Source organism: Canis aureus, chromosome 27 (genome assembly GCF_053574225.1).
Source record: "Canis aureus isolate CA01 chromosome 27, VMU_Caureus_v.1.0, whole genome shotgun sequence".
In the NCBI taxonomy this organism is placed as follows: domain Eukaryota; kingdom Metazoa; phylum Chordata; class Mammalia; order Carnivora; family Canidae; genus Canis; species Canis aureus.
The window spans coordinates 25,598,921-25,616,479 of record NC_135637.1 but is presented as its reverse complement, the minus strand read 5'-3'; the positions used below and the strand labels follow the sequence as shown (position 1 = coordinate 25,616,479).

The 17,559-nt window shown below is 41.1% G+C and overlaps 1 protein-coding gene and 1 pseudogene across 2 annotated transcripts in view; both read left to right on the top strand.

The window, feature by feature from the left end:
* Window positions 1–1,316: 1,316 nt before the first annotated feature.
* The window catches only part of TTC28 (tetratricopeptide repeat domain 28), a 623,568-nt gene continuing 607,325 nt past the window's right edge, over window positions 1,317–17,559 (top strand). For both annotated transcript variants that reach the window (XM_077874163.1, XM_077874162.1), the window contains exon 1: window positions 1,317–1,493. In XM_077874163.1, coding sequence (XP_077730289.1) covers window positions 1,392–1,493 — 102 coding nt within the window. In that variant the 5' untranslated portion in view covers window positions 1,317–1,391. The remainder of the gene's footprint in view (window positions 1,494–17,559) is intronic.
* LOC144299593 (small ribosomal subunit protein uS13 pseudogene) lies at window positions 1,916–15,749 on the top strand (annotated as a pseudogene).

Sequence of the window (17,559 nt, the reverse complement as noted above, 5' to 3'; positions counted from 1 at the left end):
GGAAAAGGTCAAACTAATAAATTCAACCATGTACAAACTCCAATAGGAGACCCTTGGAGACTCTCTTTTTCTATTAGGGAAGAACATTTGATGCTATTGTTTTTCTGCCAACTTTAGGGTTTTCAGAGAGATTTGGGGCAGAGAATGGAAAGTGAAGATGTGGGAAGTAACAGTCCCTCCAGCCCCAAGGTTGAGGGAACCCCTCCCAGCTAATTATACCACAGAGTTTGGGAGCAGAGCCCCTTTCATTAAACTTTTAGGAGTCTTGGAAGGCTAGGGCCAGAATTCTATCAGCGAAGCCTGGAAAGCTTGGTGCTCCCAAGGCCTTGTGCTCTGGGAGGGACATGCATCATCTGAAAGCTCACCTCGACCCTGTGAAGTATTGCCATGCTCCCCGTTTGCTGATTTAGAAATCAAAATCGAGGCTCTCTGCTTCCATCAAGTGACTTGTTAAAGTTTTCCCAGTTTGCAAGAGGTGGAGGCTAAGACTTGAACTGAGATTTCCCCTTCTCGAGGATCCCTGGGTGGCTCAGCGGTTGGGCGTCTGTCTGCCTTCGTGATCCTGGGGTCCAGGGATCGAGTCCCATGTCGGCTCCCTGCCTGGAGCCTGCTTCTCTCCCTCTGCCTGTGTGTTTGCCTCTCTCTCTCTCTCTCTCTCTCTCTCTCTCATGAATAAATAAATAGAACCTTGGTTTTAACCAGTACGCAAAACTACGTAGGACCGGTCACCCGACTACACCTAGTACTAGGAGCTGTGCTGACACCATCCGGATTGCTTCATTGAGTCCTTCCAGGGTGCCTTAGTTGACCTTAATCATGCAAAGGAGATGTGGGACTCGAACTCAGCATTCACTGTGCCACTTACTTTCGCGCACGTGCTTGCACACTTCCAAGACGGGGATCTCATCACCTTAGCTGCGCTCTTCCCCGGCACCTCTTGGGGGTAAATCCTTCGCCGCAAGCCGGGCGTGACCCGCGAAGCGCATGGGTGCAGCGCGGGGAAGGTGCCCAGAGCCCCGCGCGGGGGTCGTCCGCAGCGAGGCAGGCGGCGGCGCCGAGTCCAGAACGGCCAGCGCTCCAGTCAGGCCGGACGGGGGCGGAGGGGGTGGGCGCGATGCCGGGAACAGCGGCCGGCTCCGGAGGGCGCGAGGCGGGGCAGGCGGGGCGCGCGGGGAAGGGGCGCGGCGAGTGCGCGCGTGCGCGGTGGGGGGCCCCCGCGGAGGCGCGCGCGGGGCCGGCGCGGCGAGTGCGCGCGTGCGCGGTTGCGGGGGGGCGGCGCGGGCTGCCGCGGCGGCGCGCGGGACGGCGGGAACATGGCGCGCGGCTCCGGCGCGCGCGCCTAGCTGGCGGGACCGTTAGCTCGAGGCGGACGCGGCCCGGGCCCCGCGGGGATGGAGCAGTCGCCGCCGCCGGCGCCTGAGCCAACACCGGGGCCGACCCCGGCACGGAGCCGTAGGCGGCGGGAGCCAGAGTCGCCGCCGGCGCCGGCGCCGGTGAGTGCGTGAGGGGCGCGGGCCGGGAGACTTTCTTTGTGAAACTCCGTCGGTACGAGCCGGGCCGGGCCTCGGCGGCTGGCGAGCGCCCGCGGGGCGGAACCCACCGCACCGTCCGGGCCCGAGCTGGCCGGCCTCGCGCCGCCGCCCACTCGGCTTGTGCGCGCGCGCCCGGGGGGGGGGGGCGGTATACAGTCGGCGCCTACTGCGCACCACCTCTCCCCTTGTGGCCGCCGCCTTCGCCTCCGCGGGGTGGCGGCCCCCCCGGCCGGGGCCGCAGGCGGGGGGCCGCGCGGGGAGACAGGTGTCCGTGCTGCCCCGAGACTCAGGTGCAGCCCGCCCCGGAGGCGCCGCAGGGAGCAAGCCGTCGGCCCCCGGGGGGAGCCCAGCCTGGCGGCGGCTCTGCGCGCACTGACCGTGGAATGCTCGACGCGCACCCGAGCGCGGGGGCACCCGGCGGGGTGAAGGACGCCAGCCCCACGGACTCTGGAGGTGTGGCCGTCGGAGGATGGGGTGGGGCGGGGCGGGGCGGCGCGGCGTGGCCCCAGGCTGCCCAGGCGTACGAGGCTCTCTTCCCAGGGCCTCAGACTCTCCAAGGCGCGGAGACGCGGATTCTGACTTGAACTGACGGACTCGACGGGCACTGGGGCACCGGGTGGGCTTCCAGCTGCCGGGACCTGTTCTGCTTACAGCGCACCTGGCGTCGTGGTCCCAGGTGGTGGCTGGCTCGCTGCCACAGCCTCCCAGTAGGAGCTCTTGAGACTAGTATGTAGCTCTCAGATTTACCGTAGGATGGGATTTCGCTCAGGTCCCGACTTCTGCGCCATGTTTTCAGTATGTTCCAGGCAAAGTCAGAGACTACGTTTCTCACTATAAACCATCAGCTATGTATACCCTCGCTAGGTTAGAATTAATTCTAAAACCAACCCTGATTTAAAAACAAAACAAAACAAAAAAAAACATGCTTCTTTCTCTTCATCATTTGGGAACACTGGGCATATAGGATTTTGTTCCTTCCAGGCAGGTAAATATTTACATTTTATCAAAGTAAATCTGAACTACTGTGTATTCAGAGAAGTTGGCAATTTGCTTAGACCTTCTTCTGAGTGTTTGTAGTTTTTATGTAATATTTTGAAATTGAGATTTATGTTTTCGTTCGGAGTCCCGGCTAAAATAGAATTGTTTGAAAGTTATTTGATATTTCAGGGGCTGGTTTTTCTTTTCTTTCTTTTTTTTTTTTTTTCATGGCTTTTTGAACTTATTTTATTTTATTTTATTTATTTTTTAAAAGACTTTATTTATTCATGAGAGGCTCAGAGAGAAAGGCAGAGACATAGGCAGAGGGAGAAGCAGGCTTCCTGTAGGGAGCCTGATGTGGGACTCGATCCCAGGATCAAGCCCTGAACCAAAGGCAGACACAACCTCTGAGCCACCCAGGTGTCCCGGTTTTTTGAATTTTAGTAGTTGATTTCATCCCTCTCTCTTTTTTTGTTTTTGACTGGAAAAATGTGAATATATAGAAAAGACTTTAGGAGGTGCGATTGCATCTGAAGAAAAATAGAAAAATTAGATGCTTTTCAGTGTGTCATTTTTGCAGTTTATATGGATTTTTAAGACTTTTTATTGAGATACAATTTACATATAACATTAGTTGCAGGTGTAGAACATAATGACTTAATATTTGTATATATTGCAAAATGGTCACCACAGTAAGCCCAGTTAGCATCTGTTATCACATATAGTTACAGTTTCTTTTCATATGAGAACTTTTAAGATTTACTCTTACCAACTTTCAAATATACAATTCAGTATTATTAACTATAGTCACCATGCAGTATATTACATTTCCATCACTGTCTTTTCAAGTGTCTTAAAAAGAAAACAAAACAAACCCAGCTTTGTTGAGATATAATTCACCTACTATAAAATCAACCTTTTCAATGTACAGTTTCATAGTTTATAGTGAATATTCGCTATATGCCCAGATATATCACCATTATCTGCTTTTAGAGCATTTTCATCATATTTCAAAGAAATGCCATTCACACTAGCATTCTTTGTTCACCTTTCTCCTAGCTGCTGGCAGTAACCTACTTTTTGTCTACCAATTTCACTATCCTGGATATTTCACATGATATAATCTTGCAATATGTAGTCTGGTTTCTTTCACTTTGCACAGGCATTCTATGGTTCATCCATGTGGTAGCATTTATAAGTACTTCATTCCTTTTTATTACTGGATAATACTCCATTGAATGGATTTGCCACACTTAAAAAAATTGTTTTTTAAGATTTATTTATTTATTCAGAGAGAGAGAGAGAGAGAAAGGCAGAGACACAGGCAGAGGGAGAAGCAGGCTCCATGCAAAGCCCGACGTGGGACTCGATCCCGGGTCTCCAGGATCACACCCCAGGCTGCAGGAGGCGCCAAACCGCTGCGCCACCGGGGCTGCCCCGCATAGATTTTATTTATTCATGAGAGACACGCAGAGAGAGACAGAGACACAGATAGAGGGAGAAGTAGGCTCCACTTAGGGAGCCCAATGTGGGACTCGATCCCGGGTCTCCAGGATCTCACCCTGGGCTGAAGGTGGCACTAAACCCTGAGCCACTCGGGCTGCCCTGTTTATACATTTTTTAAATGATTTTATTTATCTGAAAGAGAGAGAGAGAGTACCAGCAGGGTGAGGGGAAGAGGGTCAAGCAGATTCCCCACTTGAGGAGCCAGACTTTGGGCTTGACCCTAGGATCACAAGATCAACACCTGAGCTGAAGCTGATGCTTACCTGACTGAGCCACCTAGGTGCCCCTTGTTTATCCATTTATTCCTTGATAGATATGTGGGTTTTTTTCCACTTTTTGGTTATTAATGAAAAATGCTGCTAGGAACATTTATTAGTTTTAGTGTGGATGTGTTTTAATTTTTCTTGGGCATATCCTAATTGCTGGATCATATGGTAACTCTTTTATTTAACCTTTTGTGGAGCTGACAATCTGTTCCTAAGGTATTACATTGTTTACATTTTCATCAGCAAAGTATGAGGGCTCCAGTTTCCCTGCATCCCTTCCAATCCTTGTTATTGTTTGTTTGTTTGTTTGTTTATTTATTTATTTATTTATTTATTTATTTTTTAACTTTACCTATCCTGGTAGGTATAAAATGGTATCTCATTGCAATTTTGATATACATTTCCCTGATGACTAATGATGTTGGGGATTTTTTGGTGCTTATTGGCTATTTGTGTATCTTTGGAGAAATGTCTATTAAAATCCTTTGTCCGTTTTTTAGGTCCATTTTTTAATTGGGTTATTTGTCATAGATTGAGTTGTAAGAGTTATTTAAGTATTCTGGATACGAAACCCTAGTCAGATATATGATTTTTAAATATTTTCTCCTGTAGGTTGTCTTTCACTTTTGTTTTTAATTAAAAAAATTTGTTTTAAAGATTTTATTTATTCATGAGAGACGCAGAGAGAGAGGCAGAGACATAGGCAGAGGGAGAAGCAGGCTCCCTATAGGGAGCCTGTTGTGGGACTCAATCCCAGGACCCCAGGATCATGCCCTGAGTCAAAGGCAGACGCTCAACCACTGAGCCACCCAAGTGTTCCTCTTTCACTTTTTTGATTATGTCCTTTGTTGAAAAAAAAAGTTTTAATTGTGATGAAGTCGAATTTATCAATTTTTTCTTTTGTTGTTCATGCTTTTGCTGTCATATCTAAGAATCCATTGCCAAATCCAAGGTCAAGAAGTTATCCCTAAAAAAAAAAAAAAAAAAAAGAAGAGTTATCCCTATGCTTTCTTCTAAGGGTTTTCTGTTTTTAACCCTTATATTTACATTGTTGATCCATTTTGAGTTAATTTGTGTGTGTGTTGTAAGATAGTGATCCAAATTCATTCTTTTGCTTATGATGATCTAGTTGTCCAAGCACTATATATTGAAAGGATTGTTTTTATACCATTGAATGGTCTTTGCACCCTACTGAAACCTAGCTGACTATATGTTAGGTTTTATTTTTGGACTCTCAATTCTATTCTGTTGTCTATCCTTATGCCAGTACTATACTATTTGATTATAGTAGCTCTGTAATAGGTTTTGAAATTAAATATAAATCCTGTAACTTTGGTTTTCTTCAAGGCTGTTTAGGTTTTTTTGGCCCCTTATTTATGGATTTTAGGATCAGGTTTTTAATTTTTGGCAAAAATTAGCTGGGATTTTTATATAAATTGTGTTTAATCTGCCCTTTCAGTAGTGTTTTGTAGTTTTCAGATCAAGGTCTTGCACTTCTTTCAAAAATTTATTCCTAAGTATTTTATTTTATGTGATGCTATTATACATGGAACTATTTTTTTTTAAATATTTTATTTATTATTTATTTATTTAAGTCACAGACAGAGAGAGGCAGAGACACAGGCAGAGAGAGAAGCAGGCTCCATGCACCAGGAGCCCGATGTGGGATTCGATCCCGGGTCTCCAGGATCGTGCCCTGGGCCAAAGGCAGGCGCCAAACCGCTGCGCCACCCAGGGATCCCACATGGAACTATTTTTTAAAATATTTTATTTATTTATTCATAGAGACACACACACAAAGAGAGAGAGAGAGAGGCAGAGACACAGGCAGAGGGAGAAGCGGGCTCCATGCAGGGAGCCTGATGTGGGACTTGATACCGGGCCTCCAGGATCACACCCCGGCCTGCAGGGGGCGTTAAACCGCTGCGCCACCGGAGCTGCCCTACATGGAACTATTTTTAAAATTCCATATTCTTATTGTTTACTACTAATTCATTGCTCAGTCAGAAGAAATATAGTTGAGTTTTGGATAAATCTTTTAATCTCATCATTTAGTGATAGTTAAGTTTCTAGGTTTTGGCTCTGCTACTTACTAGTTGAATGAGTTTTGACAATTCTTAACTGTTATACATCTTAGTGTTCTTGTATGTATAATGGGCATCCCAAAGAACTAACTTACTTACTTTCTTTCTTTCTTTCTTTCTTTCTTTCTTTCTTTCTTTCTTTCTCTCTCTCTCTCTCTCTCTCTCTCTCTCTCTCTCTTTCTTTCTTTCTTTCTTTCTTTCTTTCTTTCTTTCTTTCTTTCTTTCTTTCTTTCTTTCTTTCTTTCTTTCTTTCTTTTTCCCCAAAGAATTTTTAAAGAGAATGTTGATAGATAGTAAGAACAATGCCTTACATGTGGTGGGGTTTAGATATTTGTTGTTTATCTTCTTTTGCTAAATAACTCCATTTAAAAGCAAGCCAAAAAACAAAAAGCGAACAAAACACCAAACCCAAACAAAACCAATAAACCCCCCCAAACAAACCCCAAAGCGTAGACAAAGTCACCCTCCCCCATACCCCCAAACCCACAACGAAAAACCGCAAGCAAAAACCTCAGACCTCTTCCTGTCCCCCATTGCTTTTCTGTGATCCTAAGGCATCTCTGTGAGTGCTTGAGGAATAGTGAAAGACAAAATTTCTCACATCACACAATTGTATTGTAAAAGCCTGCTAAAGAGCTATATAGGGATTTGACAATGCGTTTGTTAGTATTTTTTAAAATACTAAATGTGTGGGATGCCTGGATGTCTCAGTTAAGTTTCTGATTCTTGATTTTGGCTCAGGTTATTATCTCAGGGTTGTCAGACCCACTCTCACATCAGGCTCTGTACTCAGTGTGGAGTCTGTTGGAGATTCTCTCTCTCCCCCTCCCTCTGCACCCCACCCACCCTGCCATACTCTCTCTCTCTCTCTCTCAAGTAAATAAATAAAGCTTTTAAAAAATGTGATAAAGTGTAACTCAAAGCTGTTTGTTTTTACCCCATATTTCTTATTAATGGGCTGTTCTTTTATTACCTATTTCTTCTAAAAGCAGAAGCAATATTTTTTTTCCAATGAATTTGCTGGTTACAATTGTTTATTTTGAATGATTGCTATTTTTATAAAAACTCTGTTAGAGCCAAAGCCTGATGTTTAAACTTAATATTACTCTTTTTGTGGTGTTTCTTCAGTAGCCAGAGTAGATTGTTTAATATGGGAAGAAACCAGAGACACGGTTTAATCCAAATATGATACTTGGAACATAATATTTGTTGAATGTGTATTCACTATGATCCAAAGAAAATAATTGTTTACTTTGTAAATATTATTTTGACAATAAAACCTTACCTCCAAACTTAGAAATATAATTAAATTTGTAACCCACAAACCCAGATGGATAACTCAGAGACATGTCTGTAAGAAAATTTTAAATCAAAATTGATCTTTGTTTTAAAAATCCCTTTTGTTATTATGAAAACTGAACATATACATTGTATACAATTTTTAAAATACTGAGTGCCTGTTGGCTTAGTTGATTAAACGTCTGCCTTTGGCTCAGGTCGTGGTCTCACCGTCCTGGGATTGAATCCTGTGTCGGGAGCCTGCTTCTCCCTCTCTTGCTTCCCCAGCTTGTGCTCTCTCTCTATCAAATAAATAACATTTTAAGAAAAATATAAGACAAATAACCCCCAAACCATAACATTACCAATATGGAGATGATTATTATTAATACCTCAGTATAAATCTTTCCGGAACTTTCTGTGCATTTTTCTATCTAATAATATTTACACACATACACAAATGTATATAGGTATTTTAACTAAGACAAAATAAAAATATGCAAAACGTCTTTAAAAATTGGCTTTATTGGGATCCCTGGGTGGCGCAGCGGTTTGGCGCCTGCCTTTGGCCCAGGGCGCGATCCTAGAGACCCGGGATCGAATCCCATGTCGGGCTCCCGGTGCATGGAGCCTGCTTCTCCTTCTGCCTATGTCTCTGTCTCTCTCTCTCTCTCTGTGACTATCATAAATAAATAAAAATTTTTTAAAAATTGGCTTTATTTAGGTATAATTTGCATACAATAAAATTGCCAATTTAAAATATGAGTTCTTCCCCCCCCCCCCAATCATTCTTTATTTTTAATTCAAAACAATAACAATGAGAACAGCAAAGGAGTTACACCTTGATTGAGGGACATTCATGATCAATTCACAAATAACTTGAGTTTGTATATCTTGGATATATTGAACTTCACACCACTGAGCTAAAGTTAACAAGCCCTTTCGTTTTGCTAATACCTAGTCCTCAGAGATGCAAGGCAATACAGAAATTGTTACTGCATGCATATATCAACATTTGGCCTTAGACCTTACCCATACTTTTGTTATAGTTACATGAGTTCTGACAAGTTTTTATAGTTGTGCAGTCACCACCACAGTCAGTAGAAATAAAATTCTTGTTATTACTGAGAACCACTTCATTTTACGTGTTCTGCAATTTGTTATCTATCCATCAGTTGATGGACATTTGGGTTTCCAGTTTTTGGTGATTTTGAGTAGAGCTACTATGAACATGCATGTACAAGTCTTGATGTGTTTTATGTATGTTTAAAGAGTGAATATTTAAGAATGGGGTTGCTGGTTTGTATGATAAACGTATATAGATACTGTTTTTTTTTTTTTTAAAGATTTTATTTATTTATTCATGAGAGACACAGAGAGAGACAGAAACAGAGACATAGGCAGAGGGAGAAGCAGGCTCCATGCAGGGAGCCCGACATGGGACTCATCCCCAGGACCGCAGCATCACGCCCTGAGCCGGAAGGCAGACGCTTAACCACTGAGCCACCCAGGCGTCCCTAGATACTGGTTTGATTTATTTATTTATTTATTTATTTATTTATTTATTTATTTATGAATGATACAGAGAGGCAGAGACACAGGCAGAGGGAGAAGCAGGCTCCATGCTGGGAGCCCCATGTGGGACTCGATCCCGGGACTTCAGGATCGCGCCCTGGGCCAGAGGCAGACGCTAAACCGCTGAGCCACCCAGGGATCCCCCTAGATACTGTTTTTGAAACCTTTTTTTTCAGTTAATGATCACACCCCACTTTCCATTTAAGTAGTTTCTTCTTATTAAATGCTTAGGCAGGGGCGCCTGGGTGACTCAGAGTCTTTTGTCTTCTGATGGGTCATGATACCAGGGTCCTGGGATCCAATCCTGCATCGGGTTCCTTGCTCAGCGGGGAGCCTGCTTCTCCCTCTCCCTCTGCCACTTGCCCTGCTTGTGCTCTCTCTCTCTCAAATAAATAAAATATTTAATAAAAATAAATGCTTAGGCAATATTCAGTTATTGTTTTCCCAATCTGTCCCCAAATATTCTTTTTTTTTCCAAATATTCTTTTTAAAAAATATTTTTTATTTGAGAGAGAGAAGGAGCAGAGAGGGAGCCCACATGAGTGTGGAGCTTGAACTCATGACCCCGAGATCAAGAATCACTTGCTCTACTGACTGAGCTAGCCAGGTGCCCCTAACCTACATTATTTTAAATGAGATTCTAGTTGACAAATAATTGATGATTTACGATGAGGATGTGGTACTATTTTGTGGATAAAGAACAGGATTGGTAAGAAATGGTAGGTGGTCTAAGTAACACAGCAACCAACCCTGACTTTGTGTTGTAATTTTGCAAGAATGGACAATAGGTTAGTTCTGACTGTTAAATAAGGGAAGGCATATTATTGTATGTGGCTTCCCATTCCATGATTATGCATTTGGCATTTTCATGCTATCATTGGCTAAGTTTGCCAAAGTGGAAGTTTAAAAATTCCCATGGGGGATGCCTGGGTGGCATGTACTATGTGTTAGCAGCAGGAGAGGCAGAGGAGAGGAAGAGGAGAGGAGAGGAAGAGAGAGTCTTATGTATATTCTGTGCTCAGTGTAGAGCCCAATGTGAGGCTTGATCCCATGACCCTGAGATCATGACCCGAGCTGAAACCAAGAGTTGGCTGCCAGCTGTGCCACCTAGGCAGCCATAATTCCTAATTTTAAAAGCTATAAAACTACAGTAATCAAGTCAGTGTGGTACTGGCATAAGCCCGCCTCCTCTGGGGACTGTGTGCTCACTGAGATTCACAGGGTGGGGGTCCAGGCTCCATGGAAAGTCTCACTTCCTCTGCTTATCTCCTTAGGTCCTACTGGGCCCCCTGGGACATGGTGCTTAACTGTACTGCTCTGGTCACCTGAGCTTCATTCAGTTTGTAGCCAGTAGTGATGTGGGAAAGAATGGTTCAAGAATAGTTTCTGTTGGGAGCCTGAGAGACTTAGTGACTGAGTGTCTACCTTTGTCTCAGGTCGTGATCCTGGGGTCCTGGGATCGAGTTCCACATTGGGCTCCCCACCAGGAGCCTGCTTCTCCCCTGCCTATGTCTCTGCTCTCTCTTTGTGTCTCTCATGAATAAATAAAATCTTTTAAACAAACAAACAAACAAAAGAATAATATAGATCAATGGAATTGACAGTCGAGAAATAAACCCTCACATTTATGGCCATTTGATTCTCAACAATGGTGTGAAGACCACTTAGTGGGAGAAAGAATGGTCTTTTTATTTTTTAATTTAATTTAATTTTAATTTATTTTATTTTTTTATTATTTTTTTAAGATTTTATTTATTTATTCATGAGAGACACACAGAGAGAGAGGCAGAGACACAGGCAGAGGGAGAAGCAGGCTCCTTGCAGGGAGCCGGATGCAGGATTTGATCCCTGGTCTCCAGGGTCATGCCCTGGGCGGGAGGCAGGTGCTAAACCGCTGAGCCATCCAGGGATCCCTAAGAATGGTCTTTTTAACAAATGGTGCTGGACAACTAGATTTCCACATGCAAAATAATAAATTTGAACCCCTACCTCATACCATACACAAAAATGAACTCAAAAGTGCATCAGGGACCCAAACATAAGAACAAGAACAATAAAACTCTTATTTGAAAATACAGGGAAAATCTTTGTGACTTTGGGTTAGGCAGCGATTTTTATTTTATTTTTTTAAAGTAATTTCTGTGCTCAACATGGGGCTTGAACTCATGACCCAGAAATCAAGAGTTGCGTGCTCTACCAAATGAGCCAGCCAGGTGCCACATAGGTAGTGATTTCTTAAGTAAAATACTAAAAACAAAAGTAACAAAAGAAGAAATAGATGCTTTGGACTTAATTAAAATTAAACACTTGTGTATGTCAAAGGACAGCATCAAGAAAGGGAAAAGAGTTCTTCCACAGGACGCCTACACACTGCCACTAGAAGTGGCATATCTTTAGTGATCCCTGAGAATTCCAGCACATTTTGTGAGTACTCAACACTAATATCAATGGACAGTGGAAAATAGTCTTTGCCATTACTGCAGTTAAGTGATGGGAGGGGTGGGGCAAAGATATGTGGTGTTAAGGAAAGCAGACATAGACCTCACCAGGGGATCAGGAGAGCTCCATCAGGATGACATGGAATGTGTGATCACCATTATACAGTGTAAGATCCTAGACTGATTCTGGAACAGACTAAAAGATGTGAAGCATAGAAAATACAGCTAGGTCCTGGCCAAAGGCCTGGACAGTAAACTTCATGAAGACTTAGAATCAAGAAGATTCAAACCCACAGAGGCCTCATCACTCCTTGGGACTTTGTGTCCTAGGCCAGCGTACCAAGACCACAGGCCACTGTGGCTACACTGTGGGTATGTCAAAGAAAACATAAATCTGTAGGCTTTGTTAAATAGTTTGTACACTTATGGCTTCCTTGTAAAAACAAAACAAAACAAAACAAAACATAAAACAAAGTGAAGAAATCCCACACAATGTAACAAAATATTTGCAAATCATGATCTAATAATGGAGTTGTGTCAAGAATATATAAAGAACTCTTACAACTCATGATAAAAATATAACCTAATTAAAAAATGGACAAAGTATTTGAATAGACATTTCTCAAAGAATATGTACAAATGACCAATAAACACATGGAAAGATATTACTCATGAGGAATATGCCAATCAAAACCTCAATGAGATGCCACTGTATACCTACTAGAATGGCTTAAAAGTAAAAAGGATAACAAGTGTTGGTCAGGATGTAGAGAAATTGGGGTCCTCATACCCCAATTCTTGAGAATGTAAAATTGTGCAGCCATTTAGGAAAACACTTTGGCATTTTTTCAGAATGCTGAACATGGAGCTGCCATATGGCATGGTAATTCTACTTCTGAATATATACTGAGAGAAATGAAAGCATTTGTCCATATAAAAACTTGTACATGAATGTACATGAATTATTCATAATAGCTCTGAAGTAGAAACAATCTGTAAGTGATGAACTAACTGTTGAGTGGATAAACAAAATGTGGTGTATTCATACAGGGAACTAGTATTCAGCCATACTAAAGGAAGAAATATTAACATATGATACAATACAGATGAACCTTTAAAGTATTTTGAGTGAAAGAAGCCAGTCATAAAACATCACATAGCATATGATTCCATTTATGTGAAATATTCAGGATAGGCAAATCCATAAAGACAGTAGATAGATTAGTATTTGCCAGGGACTTGGGGAGGAGAGGTGGGAAGTGACTGTAAACGGTATGGTGCTTCTTTTGGGAGTGATAGAAATATTAGAATTATGGCAGAGGTTACAAAACTGAATAAATAAAAAAACCACTGAGCTGCATACTTTAAAAGGATGAATTTTGGGGCAGCCTGGATGGCTCAGTGGTTTAGGTGCTGCCTTCAGCGCAGGGTGTGATCCTGGAGACCCGGGGTCGAGTCCTGCGTCGGGCTCCCTGCTTGGAGCCTGCTTCTCCCTCTGCCTGTGTCTCTGCCTCTCTCTCTCTCTCTCTCTCTCTCTCTCTCTATCTCTCATAAATAAATCTTTAAAAACTTTTTAAAAAGGATGAATTTTATGGTATCTGAAATATATGTCTCATTATAGGTGTAAAAAAAACAAGTAGAAAATGAAAGGAGCATCTGGCTGGCTCAATTGGCAGAGCATGTGACTCTTGATCTTGGGGTTGTGATTTAGGTCCCACATTGGGCATGGAGCCTACCTAAAAAAAATAAAGAGAAAAAATATTTAATCTTTTGAAATGCCATTAGAGATATTTTCCTAAAGTAAAATGAAAAGATATTTTACTACAGTCTTTATTTGCTCCTCTCCCATTTTTATTTTCACTGATAGATGGTAAAATGAGCAGAATTATACCTGTCATCCAAGATGACCCTGTCATCTAAAGCTATTTTATAGAGTGACAAACTAAATCCAAAAATAATAGTTAAAATAGAGTGCATATGTATAAATAATTTCAAGCATATGGAAAAATAGATTGAATCTAATAACATATATTCTCTCATTCTTTTTTTTCTCTCATTCTTTTGATTTAAATTATTAACACTTTGCAATAATTAGATATAGTTTGAGAAGTAGTTGAGATTTGTAGAATCTATCTTTACAGTATCTAAAATAAAATGTTCACTAAGCATTTGTGTAGAGAACACCTGAAATTAAGAAGGATGAGAATGTTTCTGTGAATTAATATCACATGAACATATTGAGATGTATGTCAAAGATGAACTTTCTTTGAAATAATGAGACCTGTAAGTAACACCATTTTTAATGCAAGCATATTGACCCTCATGGGCTTATAAAATGACTGGGCTAAGTTGTAGAACAGAGGAAACTGTCAAGTTCTTAAGACTTCCTGTGACTTGTCCTCTGAGATTAGAAACTTAGTTTCCTAATATTTTGTTAGTGTTATTTGATATTGAGTATATATATTTAATAAGGTTAACACGTGGGTTGGGTTCATATTTTATTTTGGAGTTAACTGTTTACACATCTTTTATTTTGGAGTTAACTGTTTACACATCTGGGTATGTTCTCTCAGGAATTTGCATGTTACTAATGTGATTTTGGAATTCAGGCACCTTTATTGGACATTTGGCCCCTGTATAGTTTCTTATCGGTAGGAAAAGTGTCAGATTGCACAATTTCCTGAGACAGTACTAAAAAGTAAAAACAGTGCCACAATTCCTTTTGCTCTGCAATGTAATGTTTTTGTATTAAGTGCTGTCTTGGATCCCTATGGTTTTAGCTTATGAATTAACAGGATTTTTGAAAGTTGTTCTGTCAAATAATGCTTTTGTTAAATTCAAAAGCTTCCTAATCTCTACAAAGATTTTTTGAAAACCAGTTAGAAAAATTGTTCAGGAAATTGCCCTTAAATTTTAATTATATTAAAAAAATAAAATTTCCATTACGCATATTTGGAAAAACCATGTAAACTGTGTAGTATTCCTTCCATAAATATAGGGTCTCTTGGCTTCAGATTATTATAGCTAATGTATTGTGCTTACTAGGTGTCAGACATTGTTCTAAGTCCTTTTTTGAATATTAACTCACTTAGTCCTCATAACTACCTTATGAGGTAGGAACTATTGTTATTCCCATTTTATATACGAGGAAACTGAGGTACAGTGAGGTTATTAAGTAACTTGGTCAAGATCACAGAGCTAGGAAGTTGAGTTATACTGAACTGTGAGTTACAGTCTGGCTCTAGAGTCTGTGTTCTCTTTTTTTTTTTTTTTTTAAGATTTATTTATTCATGAGAGACGCAGACTGTGACAGAGAGGTAGGCTCCCTGTGGGGAGCCGTATATGGGACTCAATCCCAGACCCCAGGATCATGACCTGAGCCGAAGGTGCCCAACCGCTGAGCCACCCAGGCGTCCCTAGAGTCTGAGTTCTTAAACATACTAGTCAGGTCTTTGATTTCAATGATGATTAAGCAAATAGTGATCAATTGTAACTGTCTTTTGCTACGGAATGTTAGATTTATTGCGAGACAGTAATATAAGTAATTCTCTTGACTATCTTGTTAAAACCTAATTTTTTAAAAGATTTTATTTGTTTACTTGAGAGAAAGACAGAGATAGCAACAGAGATAGCAAGAGAAAGCAGGAGCCAGGAGGAGAGGGAGAAGCAGGCTCCTTACTGAGCAGGGAGCTGGAAGCAGGGCCCAATCCCAGGGATCGTGACTTGAGTTGATGACAGACTCATAACCAACTGAGCCATCCAGGCACCCCTAAAACCGAATTTCTACTGTGAAGTTGAAGGTTATGTTAGCCAGTATTCTGGAATTTAAGTCTCTATAAGGATAGAGCAAAGGGATGAGCATTTGATACTTTTATTCTTGAATTTTATTATCGAGTAACTTTTTATCAGTCAAAAGTTAAAATTAACTATAATGTAAATTGCTTAATTTTTTAAGTATTTGAAGTTACAAACTGTTATTAAGCTAATAATGTAGTACCTGACATGTTTCTCAAATGAAGCATGAGAATTAAACCAGATAATGAAGAAAAATATTAAATGAAATGAGGCTATATAAAAACGATTTTTAGGATAGTAAAGGAATGATTCTAATTTCATATGTATCTCTGAAATAAAGAGTTGTAAACTAAAATCACTGCCTGTTTTATTTATTTATTTATTTATTTATTTATTTGATTGTCTCCATTTATTGTTGGTTAAGGAAAATCCTCATGAGTTAATGCAGGGTCCTTTTTCCCCAGAGGCATGCTGAGGGAGAGGGCCCTAGAGCCTCCCAGAAATAGTTTATAGCAACAGTACTTGACCAAGAGCTGCTGGACACATTGCCTGGAGAAAAGGCAACTGTCCCCATTCCCTGAGGTCACTTAGTAGGGTAAATGGCCTTAAGTCCTTGGTGGGGAACAAGTCTAGAGAGAATGGAAAATAGTCAAATGTGAGAAGATAATTGGTGATGACCACATGCAGGAACAGGCCCACTGTCTAAATGTCTTCAGGCCCCTGAAGTAGGGATGTCTAAATGAGGGTTCCGACTATACAATGTGTTAAGCAACGAGGAGGAAATCACTGCTTGTATCTTCCTTTTTTTACTGATGAGGAGGAATCAGTCTTTATAGTGCAAACTAAAAGTTTGTTAACTAAAGACAAATTATATTAATACTGTAAATCATTTGTTGATTCAGAATTTTAGCCCAAGGCTAGGTTTGTGAAAGAAACGTTTAATTATAATTTTCTGAGAAAGTTTTTTTGTCATTAAAAAATGGATTCTAGAGGGACGCCTAAGTGGCTTGGTGGTTTGGTGCCTGCCCTCTGTCCAGGGTGTGATCCTGGGGTCCCGGGATTAAGTCTCGCATCCGGCTCCCTGTGTGGAGCCTGCTTTTCCCTCTGCCTATGACTGCCTGTCTTTGTGTCTCTCATGAGTAAATAAATAAAGTATTTTTTAAAAAATGGATTCTAGAAGTGAATTCTTCATTGGAGTATTCTTCATTTGAAGAATTTTGAGGTCAAAATGTAGGTATTTACTTAACAAAAATTTTTAGCTTATTATTGAAATAGAGTTGAAATAGTTGAATGTCGGGAGACATTTTACACTGCAATGTTTTAAGTCATGTCTATTGTGAATTCAAAGACTTTTAAACTAACGTTTTTTTTTAATCCTTTATGAGATGGGTATACAGGGTAGCAGGTGTATAGACATACGATTACTCTTCTACTCTGGAATACATATTTATTTCTTGTTGAAGTTGGAAGAGCTGGAATTAATTCATGTGTTTATTAGTTAAAATTTTTTCAAATGTGCTTGTTTTCCTATCATTGTCACAGCATTTTGATTGATTTTACAGAGGGAGTTGTGAAATTTTATTGATTTGGCTAAAAAATTTTTTTTAAAATTTTGTTTCTTTTTTGGGATGCCTGGGTGACTTAGCAGTTGAGCGTCTGCCTTCGGCTCAGTGCGTGATCCCAGGATCCGGGATCGAGTTCCACATAGGGCTCCCTGCAAGGAGCCTGCTTCTTCCTGTGCCTATGTCTCTGCCCCTCTCTCTGTTTGTCATAAATAAATAAATAAATCTTTTTTAAAAAATTATTTTTTTTCTTTTTAAAGGTTTATTTATTTATGAGAGAGTGTGCGAGCATGAGTGCATGAGCTCTAGCCGGAGGAGGGGCAGAGGGAGAAGGAGGCAGGCCACTGAGTGGGGAGCCCAATGCAGGGCTCAATCCCAGGATTCTGAGATGATGATGTGAGCCAAAGTCAGATGCTTAACTCATTGAGCCACTGAGGTGCCTGATGTATTTAGTTTTAAAGATCAGGGACTTTATTTTATATTCTCACTCCAGGATGTTTGTGAGCCTCATTCTATAGAAATAATAATTTATAAAATGTACATAT